This window comes from Chrysemys picta, chromosome 3, assembly GCF_011386835.1.
Source record: "Chrysemys picta bellii isolate R12L10 chromosome 3, ASM1138683v2, whole genome shotgun sequence".
NCBI lineage: Eukaryota > Metazoa > Chordata > Testudines > Emydidae > Chrysemys > Chrysemys picta.
Window position 1 is genome coordinate 92,499,268 of NC_088793.1, and position 19,654 is coordinate 92,518,921.

At 43.1% G+C, this 19,654-nt stretch overlaps 1 protein-coding gene across 1 annotated transcript in view; it reads right to left on the reverse strand.

Annotated features, from left to right (window-relative positions):
• MAN1A1 (mannosidase alpha class 1A member 1) overlaps positions 1-19,654 on the reverse strand; it is a 216,425-nt gene that overhangs the window by 113,640 nt on the left and 83,131 nt on the right. Inside the window, exon 3 of the mRNA XM_005280172.4 lies at positions 17,962-18,077. Coding sequence (XP_005280229.1) covers positions 17,962-18,077 — 116 coding nt within the window. The remainder of the gene's footprint in view (positions 1-17,961; positions 18,078-19,654) is intronic.

Here is a 19,654-nt window from a genome sequence, read left to right on the forward strand (position 1 = left end):
GAAGTTTGTTGCCAATACTGAAAAATATTCTGACACACAACTTGGTCCATCAACTATATTTGCAATGTCTCACCGCTCCCATAAACCCAACAGAGGCCTGCTAGAGGACTACTCCAGTAGTCTTTAAGAGAACCACAAAACAGAAGTCTGGACACCATTTCTAGCTCCAAAATTGGTTTGAGACTGTTCATAAGCATTCTCTCCTCCCGGGAGGTGTGCTGCCTGCCAGGAGCCGATATCCAAGATGTTACACAGGGATTGTCAAGGATCATCCAGTCCTCTTACTGCTACACCATGCTACTCATCCATGTGAACACTAATGATACTGTGAGGTATGACTCGGAGCAGCTCAGAAGAGACTACAGGGCTCAGAGCAATAGTGAAGGAGCTGGGGGCGCAAGTAGCTTTCTTTTAAAGTGGGGGGGCCCAGGTAGAGAGAGATACATTCTGGAATTTAATGCCTGGCTGCAAGTTACTTGGGTGGGATAATACACGACTGGAATATTGATATAGAAGGGTACAGCTTGCTCAGGAAGGACAAGCAGGGGGAAAAAGGGAGGAGGTGTTGCCTTATATATCAAAAATCTATGCACTTGGACTGAGGTTGAGAAGGAAATAGGAGACAGACCTGTTGAAAGTCTCTGGGTAAGGATAAAAGGGTTTTTGTTTTGTTTTTAAAAAGAAGGGTGATGTCACAGTAGGGGGTCTACTGCACACCACCAAACCAGGAAGAAGAGGTGGATGAGACTTTTTGTTTATAAAAAAAAATCATCCAAAGCACAGGACTTGCTGGTGATGGGGGACTTCAATTACCCAAACATCTGTTGGGAAAGTAACACAGCAGGACACAAATTATCCAACGAGTTCTCAGAATATATTAGAGACAATTTTTTTTCTTTCAGGAAGTAGAGAAAGCTACTGGGGAGAGGCTGTTCTAGATTTCATTTAGACAAACTGGTTGAGAATTTGAAAGTGGAAGGCAGCTTGAGTGGAAATGGTAAGTTCTTGATTCTAAGAAATCGCAAGAGGGAAAAACAGCACAATAAAGATAATGGATTTCAAGAAGGTAGACTTTAGCAAACTCAGGGAGTTGGTTGGTAAGAGCCCATGGGAAGCAAGTCTAAGGGAAAAAAGTTCAAGAGAGTTGGCAGTTTTTCAAAGAGACAGTATTAAGGGTACAAGAGCTAACTACGGCACTGCATAGGAAAGACAGGAAGTATGGCAAAAAACCAGCCTGGCTTAACCAGGAGATCTTCAATGATCTGAAATGCAAAAAAGTCCTACAAAATGTGGAAACTAGGTCAAATTACAAAGGATAATAATAGAACAACAGAAAATGTGAAATGGCAGAAGTGCTAATTGTCTTTTTTGTTTCAGTTTTTACCAAATAGTAGCAATTGGACATCTAACAGTGAATGCCAGTGAAAATGAGGTAGGATCAGAGGGTAAAATAAGGACAGAACAAGCTAAAAATTACTTAGACAAGTTAGATGTCTTCAAATCACCAGGGCCTGATAAAATACATCCTAGAGTACCCATGAAGCAGACAAAGGCTATATCTGAGCCATTAGCTATTATCTTCGAAAAATAACAGAAGACGCGTGAGATTCCAGAGGACTGGAAAATGACAACTATAGTACCAATCTATAACAGGAAATAAGGACAACCTGGGGAATTAGAGACTAGTCAAGAACAAATGATGTCAAACCAACCTAATAGCTGTCTTTGACAGGATAAGCCTTGTGGATGGGGGTGGGGGGGTGGGGGGGAAGGAGAGTGGTAGATGTAAGGCTTTTGATATGATCTTGCAACACCATCTCAGACAAACTAGGGAAATACAACCTAGATGAAGTTACTAGAAGGTGGGTGCAAAAAACTGGTTGGAAAACCATTCCCAGAGAATACTTATCAGTGGTTCACAGTCAAGCTGGAAGGGCATATCATGTGGAATTCTGCAGGGATCAGTTTTGGGTCCAGTTCTGTTCAATATCTTCCTTTATCACATAATTGAGATAAAAGATTTTACTATCAAACCATCTGCAGTGATTCCACCACCATTATGAATGTTTGCCCAAATGAACATCCAGTTCATTTTTTGAAACTAACAATTGCTTGAAAGTTATCCGATTTACAAAACTGCATCCACATACCTCTCTTTGCAGCTTTGTTTGAAATCTTAACTCTTACTATATTCTTGATTCAAATCCACTGAAGCATATGAAACAAATGAAGGAGCCAGACTTTTCATGGAGTGTAGCTTTGAGAGCTGCATCTTTAGTAGGATAGTTATTCTTAAGATCATTATGCCAAGATAGTTTCACCTTGGCAAAGTAGGTGGATGATATAGAGATTTGTAAAGCAGCAGAAAAGGCTTTATATCTTCACCTGAAAGAAGCCTCCATCTCTAACTCTCCCTCTAAGGAAAGAAGACATTCTATAAGCAGCAGGCTACTGATATGTCAGCCTTAGGAATCAGGGTAAAATTAGATTTATTGTATTGCAATATTTAAGATGTAAAGTCATACCTATTTATTTTCCTTCCATTATGTTTATCCTACTACTCATTTATAATTTGTTCAAAGGATTCATATAAGACAAGAGGCAAAGCTATTTTCTCCATCGGACCAGTTGAAAATTAAGATGCATATCATGAAAGAAACTTGTAAACGGGGCCAAAGAATTATAGGACAAACTATTAACCTGCTTCAACTGAAAAGGCTTCTTTGGTTAGGGCTGACCCTTCCCCTCCTTATTTTTGCAAACACCAAAAGGATGGCTCTTATTTTTGGTCCTCAGATCATGTGCCCTTGTCTTCCTTCCTCTTTTATACCTCCAACTGATCACTCAAAAGGGTGTCTGAAAAGTTGTTTAATGTATTATACCATCCTATTAGAATCTCTGAGGAGAAGTAACTGGATTTGTGCTCATTTCTTTCCTTAGGAAGAAAATAAACGCATTTAAGGTCAGGAGAAATTGATCCTTGATGTTCCCTTTGTAAAACTACGTAGAGCAGAGGCTAAGTTATCCTCATCAGAACATATGAATATGTATTTCTCCCAACTTCATTTTGTCATACCATTCTTTTCATTATCCTCACCAGCCTAATGCAGAATGTACCAGCAGAGCCTCGTTGACTGGCTAAAGATAAAGCTCATTTAAAGATTTCATTCTAAACAAAAACTTCAATAAAAATATTCAGACTCTGGTTTGCTGAACTTGTCTATTGGAAAGTGTATTTTAATGCATTAGCCACACTGGAAAGACTTGTCTTATCTCACTCTGGTCCTGTTTAGTGCTTTGCCAAGCAGCAGCAAATACTCTGGGAACTGTATGCAGACTAAGGAAGACATCACATCTGTTTATTCAATATATATTCTGCAGCACTGATAAGCCTGTTTTTATTGTTCAAAGCAAGGTGAAACAAACAAGAAGCACACATGGTAGAAGTAAATTGTTCTGTTCCCTTACATCTCTTTAATGAAAGGAAAGTACGCTGCCCTCACAAACACTCATACAATTAAAAACAAAGCCTCCACAAACTTCTTCTCAGCTACAACTGAGCATAAGGAGCAGATACAAAAAGGTATATTTCTGAAGATACTGTTACACTAGCTGCTTGCAGTCCATTTGCTGTGCTACAGGAAGGCATCTGGCAGGTCCTTGGCAAGTTCACACTGCAATGATCGTGCTCTGAAGAAAGGCTGATGGAAACCTCCCACATTTGATTGTGAGGTGCAAGCTTCTGTTAACTTTAGCATAAACAAAACCTACAAGCTTTTAGGGTCTTCACATGCTAGTCTATTACTATCATTACATATTGCACTGCTGTTGCCAGATATTTTATAGTGCAGCCAACTGTGCAAAGTAAAGAGGATATGAAAGCAAAATAAGCAAGTACACATGGTGAAGACCTCTGCTTATCTCACCATCTGTCTGACCAGAAGGGCAAAAAGAGACACCATGTTGAAAAATATGGTATCACGCAAAAATATCTGCTGCAAGGTAAAGGAAAGATATTTTGAATGAGGAACCTTTACAGCAAAATCCTAACAAAAGCAATTTTACTGTCTTCTCTTATTCCAAAAATAAAATGCAATATCTTCAGTATTTTGTGTGTGTACATCAAGTGCCAAATAGTAGGATGAATACATTTTAAAGTTAAGTACAATTTCAGCTAAGGGCTTTTTCAACTAAAATAAAAACCATGCAGAAGAGTGAAAGCACAAACTCTTTATAAAAAGGGAGCCATCCAATCTAGCATAAACAGCAAGTGGGATTATTTTATCAGTTATCTCCACAATCCGTCAATCTTTATTCAGTGTTAACCATTAACCTGTCAGAAAAGCAAAAAAGAAATGCAATATTTACAGTTGTCAGTGTGACTTTAGTTCTGCTCCCTTGTGTATGTATCCTTTGAACTACATGAGATTGAGTCCTCTCAGAAAATGTCAGGGCTGCCCAGAGGATTCAGGAGGCCTGGGGCAAAGCAATTTCGGGGGCCCCTTCCATAAAAAAAAAGTTGCAATATTATAGAATACTATATTCTCGTGGGGGCCCCTGCAGGGCCCGGGGCAAATTGCCCCACTTGCCCCCCCACACCCCGGGCAGCCCTGGAAAATGTATGTGATCATGTAATTGAAGACTGTATCATAATGAACACACAGAAGGGACAGAACAAGAAGTTTATGGTTGCACAGGTTTTTCCTAGCTTCTGAGCAGTTGATTTTACAGCTTAAAGAACCTGCTGGAATCCCTGAAGCTTCAGCCCCACAGCACAGACAGTTCATTACCTGAAAACAGTTAAAGGCTGTCATCCCATAAGGAAGGAAGGACCACTGGGTCCAGGTGCTGGGGGAGTCAGTGGTGGGCAAGTCAAGGCCAGCCCAGACCAAGAGCATTCCTCCTCTGACAAATGACAAAGGTTTGTTGCAAACAGAAGCAAGAGAGTTCTCAAAACAAAAAAACAAAAAAAAGTTGCAAGAATCCTTTACAATGGAAAGTGTTAGGCAATCTGAATTTACGGATCAGATCCCTCTAGTACAGGGGTTCTCAAACTGCATTGCAGTGCGACCCCCTTCTGACAACAAAAATTATTACATGACCCCAGAAAGGGAGACTAAAGTCTGAGCCCCACTGACCCAGGTGAGGGAGCCAAAGCTGAAGCCTGTAACCTGGGCTCCACCTCCTAGGGCTGAAGCAAGTCTAAATCAGCCCTGGCGTACCCATTAAAACAGGGTCCCGACCACTTTGGGGTCCCGATCCATAGTTTGAGAACCGCTGATCTAATACCAACATAGGGAGCAGATCTGAAAACAATCACTGTAGAGTGAGCAGAGGTTCTTTTGTGAATTGTGTAGCAGAGATTTAGGAAGTACAGTAGTAATTCTCATGTATTTCTATAGTGATTGAGTTTTACACCAACAGAGTAACATGGATGTATTCCTGCTATTTTGGAAGGGAACTAACCCTGTGGTCTATTAAGGTGAGCAGATATATCTTAGGCAAGAAAGTAGGAGTCTCAATTATAGAATACAGCATTTTATCTTACATGTTAGCCTTGCATCAACTTTGAGTCCTTTGGCCTTTCCTTCAAAGATCTGCACAACCTACTTCCTAACTTCGGTCTGCCAAAGCAACGTGCCTAACTCCCCCTCTTTGTCACCTCCTCTCTTTGCACCTCTTCCATGCAACATGCTGCAGCTTCTTTGCTGACCCAATCCCCGTGGCTCCCACTGTCTTTTCTGATATTGATGGTCTTCATTAAAGAATGACTGGGGGGAAATACTTCTTTCAAGAAGTAATTAAAACAATACATAGACCTAGAAGGCATTTTTATCACCACCAAGATTTTGTTTGATTAGATTGGCTCATCCATTCTTCATCTGCTTGTCATCTATTTAGATCAGTGGCACCCAACATGTAGCCCAAGCCTAGGCCACTTGAGGCTTCTGAGACTATAAACCATGGCCCTCAAGGTTCCCTCTGTTAAGTAAATCAGCCTGTCACTAAAGAGAGATATTAGGGGGCACCATTTCCCTAAATGAGCACTGCTTCCCTATAGCCCCAAGAGCAGCTCTGCTCAAAGCCGGAAGGGCTCAGAGCAGCTATCATTGCTGTTCAGCTTCAGCTATTCCCCACTGGCTTTCAGCTGCATCATAGGGGAGAAAGGAAAAGGTAGTAGTTCTGGATGTGATGTCCCCAGGGAGAAAAGGAGCTCCAATGGTTCTTCCTCAACCTGTCAGAATGCCTAGCCAAGGATGACATCTGTGCCTTACACAGCAACCTCGGGCAGCCCAGGAAATGGGAAAGAGGGAGAAGCTGAGAACCAGCAATCAGTTATTACAGTTATGGCTCACCAATGCTTTGCCAAGGCTCCTGTGCAAGTTGGAGCAGCCAAGGAACTATATACCTGTTAGTATATAATCAAACATCCTGCATGTTCTAGACCTCATCCCTCTAACACATTCTCTGGGCAAAGGACTGTGGAGTCATAGGAGCCAGTTGTTGAGAGCAGGGACCCAAAACCTTTCAAAAAGAGTCTTGCACACTTTCAGCATAAATAATAATATTGAATATTATCAATAATATATCAACAACATTTAAAATAGTGTTAATTTGCTAATTTGGGTTACTGATCATTCTAACAGTTCAGTAGCAGGGTCATCCTATCTCTGCATTTCACTCTGCCTTAGTTTCAACATGTGTGTAAGCTAGGTGGTCAACTTCTCAGCCAGTACATCAATGAAGCTCCCATCAGTGTCAGTTTCTCAGTCCTATTCCTCAGGGATGCAAGTACTGTTCAAAATATACACAGATTTCAATATCAATCAGAATAGTAAATTAAGTCCTGCTGCCTGGCCTGGCTTAAGACCTCAGCCTCAGAAAATTTCTGCTTGTATCCCCAGGCAGGCCTTTCAGATAATCGTCGTGGCCTGGAATTTCATGCAAGAGCCTCCCTACCTCCTGCCAATCTCCCTTTTAACTGATTCATAGAGTTGAAGGCCAGAAGAGACCCTTAGAAAGTCTAATCTGACCTCTCATATATTTAAGGCCATTCAATTTCACCCATTAACCCCTGAATTGAGCCCAATAACTTGTGTTTGGGAAGGCCTCTCTTCCAGACAGGCATCTAATCTTGAACTGACATCAAGAGATGGAGAATCTACCACTTCCTGTGTTAGTTTGTTCCAATGGCTAATCATAGAATCACAGAAAGGTAGGGGTGGAAGGGACTTTGAGACGCCATTAGCCTCCCTGAGCTGAGGTAGGATCAAGTACACCTAGACCATCCCTGACAGGTCTTCGTCTAACCTGTACTTAAAAACCTCAAATGATGGGGATTCCATAACCTCTTTTGGAAGCCTATTCCAGTGCTTAACAATCCTTACAGTTAGAAAGTTTTTGCTAATATAACATAAATCTCCCTTGCTGCAGATTAAGCCCATTACTTCTTGTCCTACCTTCCCTCATAGGTCAGGTTTTCTAAAACTTATCATTTTTGATGCTTTCCTCTGGACTTTCTCCGATCTGTTCACATTCTTCCTAAAATATGGTGACCAAAAGTGGCTACAGTACTCCTGCCAAAACCTTACCACTGCCAAGCGAAGTGAAAGTTACCTTCCGTGTCTTACATACAACACTCCTGATGATCGATAAAATTTTGAATAGTGTGGGGCCTAGTACAGATGACTACGGAACTCCAGTAGAAAACATCCCCACTCACTGATGACTCCTCATGACCACTACTTCGAGTACTATCAGTTCTTAATCCACTTAACATGTGATTTATTCATATCATAGTGATAGGGGTTTTTTTTGTTTTTTTTTTAAATCAGAATGTCATGTGGTACCAAGTCATATGCCTTACAAAAGGCAAAGTATATTACATCTTTGCAGTTACCTTATTCAACCAAGCTTCAAGTCTCAACGAATGAAGTAAGGATTGTTTGACAAGATCTATTTTCCACAAAACAATGTTGACAGGCATTAATTATATCCCTTCCCTAGTAGTTGCTTAACATCTTCCACAGTTACTAATGTATGGGAAAGTACTTCATCATCCTTATGCAATGCAGGCACCTAATCCTGCTTCTTTCCAGATACATAACAGAAATATTTATTTAACACTTCTGCCTTTTATGCAATATTAACAATTACCATCTCCATCTACCCATCTACTTTCTGGCTTTTATGAAGACCAGTTGATCTTCAAGCTTAATTTAATTTAACGCATTTGTGGATAACTAGCCTAGAAGTAAAACGGTTACCTTCTCATAACTGGTATTCAAGATGTGTTATTCATGTCCATGCCAATCAGGTGTGCACGCAAGCACAGCAGCTGCAAGATTTCTCCCCAGCAGCATCTGTCAGGTCGGTCTGGGCACCCCCTGGAGTCACGCCTTCATGGCGCTCAATATAAAGCCATGCTAACCTGTCCCACCCTCAGTTCCTTCTTGCTGGCTACTCCGACAGAGGGGTAGGTGGGTGGGATGGACATGAACACCACATCTCGAAGCACAGTTACAACAAGGTGAGTAACTGTTTTTTCTTCAAGTGCTTGTTCATGTCAATTCCAAATCAGGTGACTCCAAAGCCTGAATTCCGGAAGCGGGGTCAGAGTTCAGATATCCACTGACTGGAACACTGCTCTACCAAAAGCCACGTCAGCTCTGGCCTGCTGGGTGATAGCATAAAGTGATGTAACGGTATGTATAGATGACCACATCACCGCTTTGCATATTTCCTAGATGGGAACCTGCGCCAGGAATGCTCCTGAAGAAGCCTGCGCCCTGCTGGAGTGCACTGTGAGCAGAGGGGCAGGCACCTCTGCCCCAGGTTTAGCGCTCATGGATTCAGGACATGATCCGCAACGAAATTCGTTGAGGAGACTGGAAGACCTTTCATCCTGTGTGCCACGGCCATAAACAGTTGAATGGATTTCTGGAACAGTTTTGTTCTTTCAATGTAAAAGGCTAGCGCTCTGTGGATGTCCAATGAGCGAAGCTTCTGCTCTCTGCTGCTTGTGTGCAGCTTAGCATAGAATACAGGGAGGAAGATGTCTTGGTTGATGCGAAATTGGGAGACGACCTTCACGAGGAAAGCTGAGTGTAGCCTGATCTGAACCTTGTCCTTATAGAACACTGTGTAAGGAGGCTCTTAAGGTCTTGAGCTCAGACACCCTCCTGGCTGAGGTTATTGCTACCAGAAAGGCCACCTTGTAAGAGAGGTAGAGCAGGGAGCAAGTCGCCAGCGGTTCGAAGGGAGGCCTCATCAGTTTGGAAAGGACCGGATTAAGGTCCCAGGCCAGGATTGGTTGTCGGACATGTGGGTATAGCCTGTTAAGACCATTCAGAAAACAGCTGACCATAGGGTTGGCAAAGACCAACCAACCCTCTGTATCTGGATGGAAGGCAGAGATGGCAGCTAAGTGAACCTTTATTGACAACATGGACAGCTTCTGCTACTTAAGATGGAGAAGGTAGTCCAGTATAAGTGGTATGGAGGCGAGCGTCAGACACAGACAGTGTTGAGCCGACCAGATTGAAAATCTCTTCCATTTGGCCAGGTAGGTAGCCATGATGGAAGGTTTCTACTGCCAAGGAGGACTTGTCTAACCGGGTCCGGCAAGGTGATTGGGGCTTCCATGGACATTTCCAGGAGAAATGTGTACCAGTGCTGGCGGGGCCAGACTGGAGCTATCAATACCACCGAAGCTTCTTCCCTCTGTATCTTGAGGAGCACCTTGTGAATAAGAGGGATGGGCAGAAATGCGTATAGGAGATGGCTTCCCCATGGGAGGAGGAACGCCCAGGCTATGATCCAGGAAGGAGCAAAACTGCTGGCACTTCCAGTTGAGTCGCGTGGCAAACAGGTCTATTTGGGGAAAGCCCCACCGTTGTAAGATGGAGTTTGACACATCCGAGCACAGGGACCACTCGTGGCCATGGAATGACCTGTTAAGACTGTCCACCAACTCGTTCTGTACTCCAGGGAGGTACGATGCCTGCAGGTATATCGAATGCTCTACACAAAAGTCCCACACCCTGAGGGCTTCTTGACACTGGAGAGAGGAGTGTGCACCCCCCTGTTTGTTGATATAAAACATTGCTGTTGTCAGTCATAACTGATACACATCTCACTGCCAACTAGGCTCAGAAAGTCTGGCATGCTCTGAGCTCTGACATTTAAGTGGAGAGCAAGTTCCACCTGAGACCAGAGGCCATGTGTCTTGAGGTCTCCCAGAGGTGCTCCCCAGCTTAAGACTAACATGTTTATCACACTAGCAAGAGGGATGGCTGAAGGCTGGTGAAGGGGACCCCTGCACACACTATCTGCAGATCAAGCTATCACAGGAAGGAGTCAAGGACCAGGCGAGGCAGAGTCACGACCCTGTCCAAACTGTCCCACCCGGCCGACACATTGAGGCTAACCACGATTAAAGCGGCTGGAGTCTGAGCCTGGCGTGTTGCACCACATAGGTGCAAGTGGCCATGTGTCCCAGGAGTTTCAGGCAATTCCTTGCTGTGGTGGTGGGGAACTGCCTAAGACTTCAAATGATATCCCCAGGCCTGGAACCTTGCTTCCGGGAGGTATGCCCTGGCCTGTGTTGAGTCCAGTACCATCACTATAAATTCTATCCGCTGAACCAGGGACAATATAGATTTCCCCACGTTCAGGAGAAGGCCCGGTTCATTGAACGTCATTCTTATGAAGTTGACTTGTACCTGCCGCCTGTGTAGGAATGTGACCACGACTACCATGCACTTGGTAAATACTCGAGCCATTAACAGAGGACTATGAATTGGTAGTGGTTGTTGCTCACCACAAACCTGAGGTACCTTCTGTGGGATGGTGCGACTGCTATATGAAAGTATGCATCCTTCAAGTTGAGGGCAACATACCAGTCCCCTGGATCCAGGGAAGGGATAATGGAGGCCAAAGAGACCATGAGGAACGTCTTCATGAACCTGTTGAGCTCTCGCAGGTCTAGGATGGGCCTGAGCTCACCTTTGGCTTTCAGTATTAGGAAATACCAGGAATAGAAGCCCTTGCCCTTTGGCTCCCAAGGAACCTCTTCCACTGCTCCCAGCTATAGGAGCAACTGCACCTCTTGTATGAGTTGCTGCTCAGGAGACGGGTCCCTGAAGAGGGATGGGGAAGGAGGATGGAAGGGCAGGAGGGCCGAGAATTGGAGAGAGTATCCCCTTTCTACTGTGTGAAGCACCCATCGGTTCGATGTGATACGACCCCACACAGGGTAGAAAGGGGATAGTCAGGACGAGAAAGTAAGATGGATTGGATCCAGTCCATGCACTGGTGCGCCATCCTCGTGTGCACCTTCAAAAGGGCTGTTTCTGGCCCAAAGATGACTTGGATTGGCCAGAGCTCTGGCCTGAGGACGGGTGCTGTCTTTTCCTGCCGTGACTGTTCCTCCTCTAGGAATCGTCCTGCCGGTTCTGTGGTTGGTAGAACTGGGGAGAGGGTTGCAGCCTGAAGTACTTCCGATCCGGGTTCTGACTGGGGCTGGAGCGCAGCCTCCATAAGAAAGACTAAGATGCTAATCTTTGTTTTTCAAAGTCCTAGGGCAAAACTCATGGCAGATCTGGCACCACTCCTTCTGGTGACTCTCCCTGAGGAACCTTAAACACAAGGTTTGCAACTCCAGGGGATGCCCAGGCCGACCCGACAGATGGTGCTAGGGGAAAAGTCTTCTGGCTGCCATGCACACGCACACACATGATTGGAATTGACATGAACAAGCACTCTAAGAAGAACTAGTCGTTAGTGTTTTCGTGGATGACAACCTGTGATTAACCCTGTACCAGATTGGTAGGAGCCAATAACTGCAGTGACAATATGTTTAGGCCCTCTGAGGGAAACCATACAATATTGTTTCCCTTACTAGCCCTTTGGGATGACTGAGGAGAGCTGAGCCTCGTCCACCCTTCTTCAGTCAGAATGAGTAATCGCTCATGACAGATCTGAGGAAGTAGGGAAGGATTTACCCCTCATTAGAAAAACTATGACAAACTTTTTTTCTTTAATTCTAGTTCACTCACTAAAAATGCCCTACATGGCTAAGGCTACTATAAAAATAAAACTGATGGTGACAGACTGTTGCTTACAATTTTTCAATAGCTTGCCACATTTTAAACCAAATACCAATAATTAAGTAAATAAAACCCTGTTCATACTTCATCTACTAAAATTAAATTACAGGGTTTGCTATATTACTGATCAAAAATATTACACACCTGTGGCACAACTGACAAACTGGATATTATACAACTAATAAGAAGTCAGTATAAATCCCTTTTTACTCATAACTGTTCAAGCCCCAATGCACACATTTAGAACTTCCATGCCATTCATAATATTTCATTTTCATGCTTGTTTTCCTTCCAATAGACTTTGATGGGAGAACAATTTATTACACCCCATGATAAATGTATCCTTAGGATCTCCCCTGACCTTTCGAAATACTTTATTTCTATTCATCCTCAAAACTAAACGAAAGAAAACCACTTTTAAGTGAGACATTTAAAGTATACCAACTTGAGCCTATTTTGGCAAACTACTAAACAAAATCTAACATTAACAAGACATTTTCATTTGCTAGTTTAACTAAACTTCAGCATAGACACCATTCTCCATTTAATTATCTATCTCAGAATAAAAACAGCCCTGTTTTTCAAGAAAGTAATTTTACTGAAGATTGCTATATTACTGGGAAAACTAGAAGATGGTCTAGCTAAAAAAAGGCTAATGGGAATTGCCATAACTATAGGCAGGACTCAAACCATTGAGTATACCAAGAAAGTCAGTATTCACCATAGGAGCCAAATTTGTAGAGAATTCAACAGTTGGCCTTCTCAGAAGCTTGAGAGCGTATTCTGAGCAATAAAAACAAACTATATTCGGTTTTAGTCTTTCAGCTTAACATTTGTAGCTCCACTAATCAAACAATTTCATACAATTCTTCATACACATTTGCTTTGCAATATCATTTATTTGGATGGATTAATCTCAAAGTGGCTGCGCTAATAAATTTGGTATCAGTAAGACTATCCAGTGAAAAAGAAAAACCTAAAACTAGCCAAATAAAACAGATGAACATCCTTAGTTTTACAAGCTTATAGAAAGCATCATTTAATTTAGCTAAACCAGGGGTCGGCAACGTTTCAGAAGTGATGTGCCGAGTCTTCATTTATTCACTCTGATTTAAGGTTTCGCGTGCCAGTAACACATTTTAACGCTTTTAGAATATCTCTTTCTATGTCTAGAATATATAACTAAACTATTGTATGTAAAGTAAATAAGGTTTTTAAAATGTTTAAGAAGCTTTATTTAAAATAAAATTAAAAAGCAGAGCCCCCCAGACCGGTGGCCAGGACCCGGGCAGCGCGAACGCCACTGAAAATCAGCTCATGTACCGCCTTCGGAACACGTGCCATAGGTTGCCTACCCCGAGTTAAACTATGTTGCCATACTCTGATGATGGGGGCCATATAGATACCTAGACAAAGAGAGATTAAGAGTTTTGCCTCATAAAGCCATTTTTAAGTGCTATATGTTTCTTCATTTTACCCTTGTTTACTAGGTTATGTATGTAAAGAAAACAAATTTGATAGCTGTGGAAAGTGAAATGGCAGAGTTCAAAAACTAAATTTGTAGAATGTTAGCCCAGGACTTCAAATGAAGACTTCAAGTATACTTTTTTAAATAGCTACCTGATTAATCTTCTTTCTCTGCAACAACTATATAGATACAGGTGAGCAATCGTTTCCATGTTCTCTCTACAGGTACTATGCGGAGAGTGGACTAGATGACACATCTGAGGGAAGGGAGCAGAAGGAGACGCCATCGATTGGAAGGCAAAAGATGTATTGTCCTAGGGATGGGGGTTCCACAACCACCGCTCCCAAGAGGAGGAGGAGGGTGGTGGTGGTCGGGGACTCCCTCCTCAGGGGGGGGACTGAGTCATCTATCTGCCGCCCCGACCGGAAAAACCGAGAGGTCTGCTGCTTGCCAGGAGCTAGAATACACGATGTGACGGAGAGACTGCCGAGACTCATCAAACCCTCAGATTGCTACCCCTTCCTGCTTCTCCACGTGGGCACCAATGATACTGCCAAGAATGACCTTGAGCGGATCACTGCAGACTACGTGGCTCTGGGAAGAAGGAAAAAGGAGTTTGAGGCGCAAGTGGTGTTCTCGTCCATCCTCCCTGTCCAAGGAAAAGGTCTGGGTAGAGACTGTCAAATCGTGGAAGTCAACAAATGGCTACGCAGGTGGTGTCCGAGAGAGGACTTTGGATTCTTCGACCATGGGATGATGTTCCAAGAAGGAGGAGTGCTAGGCAGAGACGGGCTCCAACTAACAAAGAGAGGGAAGGGCATCTTCGCAAGCAGGCTGGCTAACCTAGTGAGGAGGACTTTAAGCTAGGTTCACCGGGGGAAGGAGACCAAAGCCCTGAGGTAAGTGGGGAAATGGGATCCTGGGAGGAAGCACAAGCAGGAGAGCGCAAGAGGGGAGGACTCCTATCTCATTCTGAGAAAGAGGGACAATCGATGAGTTATCTTAAGTGCCTATACACAAATGCAAGAAGCCTGGGAAACAAGCAGGGAGAACTGGAAGTCCTGGCACAGTCAGGGAACTATGATGCGATTGGAGTAACAGAGACTTGGTGGGATAACTCAAATGACTGGAGTACTGTCATGGATGGATATAAACTGTTCAGAAAGAACAGGCAGGCCAGAAAAGGTGGGGGAGTTGCATTGTATGTAAGAGAGGAGTATGACTGCTCAGAGCTCCGGTATGAAACTGCAGAAAAACCTGAGAGTCTCTGGATAAAGTAGAGAAGTGTGAGCCACAAGGGTGGTGTCGTGGTCGGAGTCTGCTATAGACCACCAGACCAGGTGGACAAGGCTTTCTTCCGGCAACTAGCAGAAGTTGCTAGATCGCAGGCCCTGGTTCTCATGGGAAACTTTAATCACCCTGATATCTGCTAGGAGAGCAATACAGCGGTGCACAGACAATCCAGGAAGTTTTTGGAAAGCGTAGGGGACAATTTCCTGGTGCAAGTGCTGGTGGAACCAACTAAGGGCAGAGCTTTTCTCGACCTGCTGCTCACAAACAGGGAAGAATTAGTAGGGGAAGCAAAAAAGTGGATGCGAACCTGGGAGGCAGTGACCATAAGATGGTCGAGTTCAGGATCCTGACACAAGGAAGAAAGGAGAGCAGCAGAATACGGACCCTGGACTTCAGAAAAGCAGACTTTGACTCCCCGAGGGAACAAATGGGCAGGATCCCCTGGGAGAATAACATGAAAGGAAAAGGGTCCAGGAGAGCTAGCTGTATTTTAAAGAATCCTTATTGTGGTTGCAGGAACAAATCATCCTGATGTGTAGAAAGAATAGTAAATATGGCAGGCGACCAGCTTGGCTAAACAGTGAAATCCTTAATGATCTTAAACACAAAAAAGAAGCTTACAAGAAGTGGAAGCTGGGACAAATGACCAGGGAGTATAAAAATATTGCTCAGGCATGCAGGAGCGAAATCAGGAAGGCCAAATCACACTTGGAGTTGCAGCTAGCAAGAGATGTTAAGAGTAACAAGAAGGGTTTCTTCAGGTATGTTAGCAACAAGAAGAAAGTCAAGGACAGTGTGGATCCCTTACTGAATGAGAGAGGCAACCTAGTGACCAAGGATGTGGAAAAAGCTAATGTACTCAATGATTTTTTTGCCTGTCTTCACGAACAAGGTCAGCTCCCAGACTGCTGCACTGGGCAAAACAGTATGGGGAGAAGGTGACCAGCCCTCTGTGGAGAAAGAAGTGGTTCGGGACTATTTAGAAAAACTGGACGTGCACAAGTCCATGGGGCCGGATGTGCTGCATCCGAGGGTGCTAAAGGAGTTGGCGGATGAGATTGCACAGCCATTAGCCATTATTTTTGAAAACTCATGGCGATCATGGGAGGTCCCAGATGACTGGAAAAAGGCTAATGTAGTGCCCATCTTTAAAAAAGGGAAGGAGGAGGATCCGGGGAACTACAGGCCAGTCAGCCTCACCTCAGTCCCTGGAAAAATCATGGAGCAGGTCCTCAAGGAATCAATTATGAAACACTTAGAGGAGAGGAAAGTGACCAGAAACAGTCAGCATGGATTCACGAAGGGGAAGTTGTGCCAGACTAACCTAACTGCCTTCTATGAGGAGATAACTGGCTCTGTGGATGAGGGGAAAGCAGTGGATGTGTTATTCCTTGACTTTAGCAAAGCTTTTGATATGGTCTCCCACAGTATTCTTGCCGCCAAGTTAAAGAAGTATGGGCTGGATGAATGGACTGTAAGGTGGATAGAAAGCTGGCTAGATCGTCGGGCTCAACAGATAGTGATCAATGGCTCCATGTCTAGTTGGCAGCTGGTTTCAAGCGGAGTGCCCCAAGGGTCGGTCCTGGGACCGGTTTTGTTTAATATCTTTATTAATGATCTGGAGGATGGTGTGGACTGCACTCTCAGCAAGTTTGCAGATGACACTAAACTGGGAGGCATGGTAGATACACTGGAGAGTAGGGATCGGATACAGAGGGACCTAGACAAATTAGAGGACTGGGCCAAAAAACACCTGATGAGGTTCAACAAGGACAAGTGCAGAGTCCTGCACTTAGGATGGAAGAATTCCATACACTGCTACAGACTAGGGACCGAATGGCTAGGTAGCAGTTCTGCAGAAAAGGACCTAGGGGTCACAGTGGATGAAAAGCTGGATATGAATCAACAGTGTGCTCTTGTTGCCAAGAAGGCTAGCGGCATTTTGGGCTGTGTAAGTAGGGGCATTGCCAGCAGATCGAGGAACGTGACCGTTCCCCTTTATTTGACATTGGTGAGGCCTCATCTGGAGTACTGTGTCCAGTTTTGGGCCCCACACTACAAGAAGGATGTGGAAAAATTGGAAAGAGTCCAGCGGAGGGCAACAAAAATGATTAGGGGTCTGGAGCACATGACTTATGAGGAGAGGCTGAGGGAACTGGGATTGTTTAGTCTCCAGAAGAGGAAAATGAGGGGGGATTTGATAGCTGCTTTCAACTACCTTAAGGGGGGGTTCCAAAGAGGATGGAGCTCGGCTGTTCTCAGTGGTGGCAGATGATAGAACAAGGAGTAATGGTCTCAAGTTGCAGTGGGGGAGGACTAGGTTGGATATTAGGAAACACTATTTCACTAGGAGGGTGGTGAAGCACTGGAATGCGTTACCTAGGGAGGTGGTGGAATCTCCTTCCTTAGAGGTTTTTAAAGCCCAGCTTGACAAATCCCTGGCTGGAATGATTTAGTTGGGAATTGGTCCTGCTTTGAGCAGGGGGTTGAACTAGATGACCTCCTGAGGTCCCTTCCAACCCTGATATTCTATGATTGCCAAAGGTTCCCAGTAGCAACTCCTACTAACTTTTAATGTGAACTTGAAGCATTCAGCCCTTTTGAAAAAAAAAATTAGATTACTTTGATTTAGGAGTCAACTTTGGGTACCATTTTGGCCTAAAACTGTATTGTCAGTCAACTGTACTGTGAAAAAGTCAAAAGTACTTTTTGAATATACTTGATTTTTTCACATCTATGAAGTAGCTTTGACCAGTATATTAGTTCTAGGAAGAGAAGCTGACTGCACAGAAGCAGTGACAGGTCAGTGTCCCCTTTCCCTTCCATTTAGCTAGTCCCTTCCTCACACATGCCCACTCAAAAAATACCCCACCTCCCAAAATTGTGGCACTAATATGCCATTTGTGATCATTCCGTTCATTCTGACTATAGGTTACATCTTTGTCTCCTATGTCGTCTTTCCTATTTAGATTATATGCTTTATGGGGCAGGGATTATTTATTAGTCTGTTTGTACTGTGCCTAACACAACGGGGCCTGTTCTCAGATTATGCACTAACAATTAATTAAAAAAATAAACCCCAATACTTACCACATTGAAATCTAAGTTCTTTTCTACCCATTCTTTGGCTTCCTTGAATTCATCTTTCATTTCCATGATATACAGTGTATCCAAGGCATCTACTATTGTTGCTCCTTGAATGTTACCTGAAAACACATGGAAATATAATTATATCCTCTCTAATAGTAATTTCTTCAAATAAATGTGGTTAAAAATAAATTAACATACAAACAAGTGGACAAGTAGTTTCTAGTCAGTTCATTTTGATTCTCATGCCTGAGCAAAACACGAATGTTGTGTTCCAAATACTGTAGGGGAATGTTTATGTTTCATTGACTTTTCTACTGGATTGGGGATGGGCGGGGAGATTGTGTTTAATACTTTGGCTTGGAAGGATTAGATTTTCATCCGTAAATGTCATGTCAGCAAATGTCTATTTCACTGTAAACACAGAAGATGATGAAAAACATTTCCATGGATTGCAGAAATTTACAGATTGGCAAAAGAAAAATGCTGCTTGAGAGCTTAGTCTGATTTAAGGATATTTACTTTGTATATTTTTACGTGTGATGTTGACAATTTTTTGTTTTAATGGTTATAAAATTAACTTTTTGAATCTCAGTGTCTAATGTCATTTAATTATTGTCTGACCCTCCCCCCCATAGTTTCCCACAGCTGTGAAATTTTGAATTTGACAAAAATTAAAAAAAAACATATGCTTAAACATACATCTATTGTCGATTGACTTTTTTTTTTTTAAATCACATTCTGCCAAGGCTACTTGTATTGTACACACTAAAATTTGGGCCCAATATAATTGATAATGTCCTTTCAAGTAGTAACAAGCTTTAACAATATTTTTCCATGTACAAGACCGACAAAAGTACATAACTAACATCTACCACCACTGTAATACCAGTTAATGTTATACTTGTGAAAATTTATTTCAGAGGGTTTTTTTGGGTTGTCAGTCAGTCTTTGTCTTGCACACTCAGTGCATAATACTAAACTGCCACTGAGGATCTTGAAACACTATTAACGATGTACTAAGTTTCACAACATCAAGAGTTAGGGAATACTATTCTCATTTTCTAAGGTCACACAGGAGTGCTTGACAAAGCAAGGAATAGACCCTTTAACTCGTCTTCTAATCATATACTGCAATCAAAAAACATTCTTTCTCTAAGTAAATTTTGTTTATATTCCACTTGGCCCTGCCTGGACCTCAAGTGACCTCACCTACTATTATTTGTATTACTGTTCTGAGGAGCCTTACTCATGGACCAGGCCCCATTGTGCGAGGCACTATACAAACAGAACAAAAATACAGTCCCCACCCCCACCACAGAGCTTACAATCTAAGTATACTACCAGAGACAGATAGATACAGATAGTTTTTTTCATCTTTGTCTTCACTTAAGTGTCCATGTCAACCAGTTCATCTTCCAATTCAAAACCAAATGAGATATTAGATGGTATTTCTAGAACTAGTTCTGGTGACTCATGAAGGCTGCAACCCTCCTTGATTTTGGGGATTTAAAGAAGTCAGTTTATCACAAACTTTCAATTTAAAAAAGTATCTATCCTGTTTTGTCGCAAAACAAAATACATCACTAGTGTTTAAAATCTGCCCCTGACTTTTCCCTGAAGATTCAGGAACCAATCACATTGTTGTGGGGTTGGTGAGGCAGGGGGAGGAAGCCACCTGAGTTACTTGCTATTG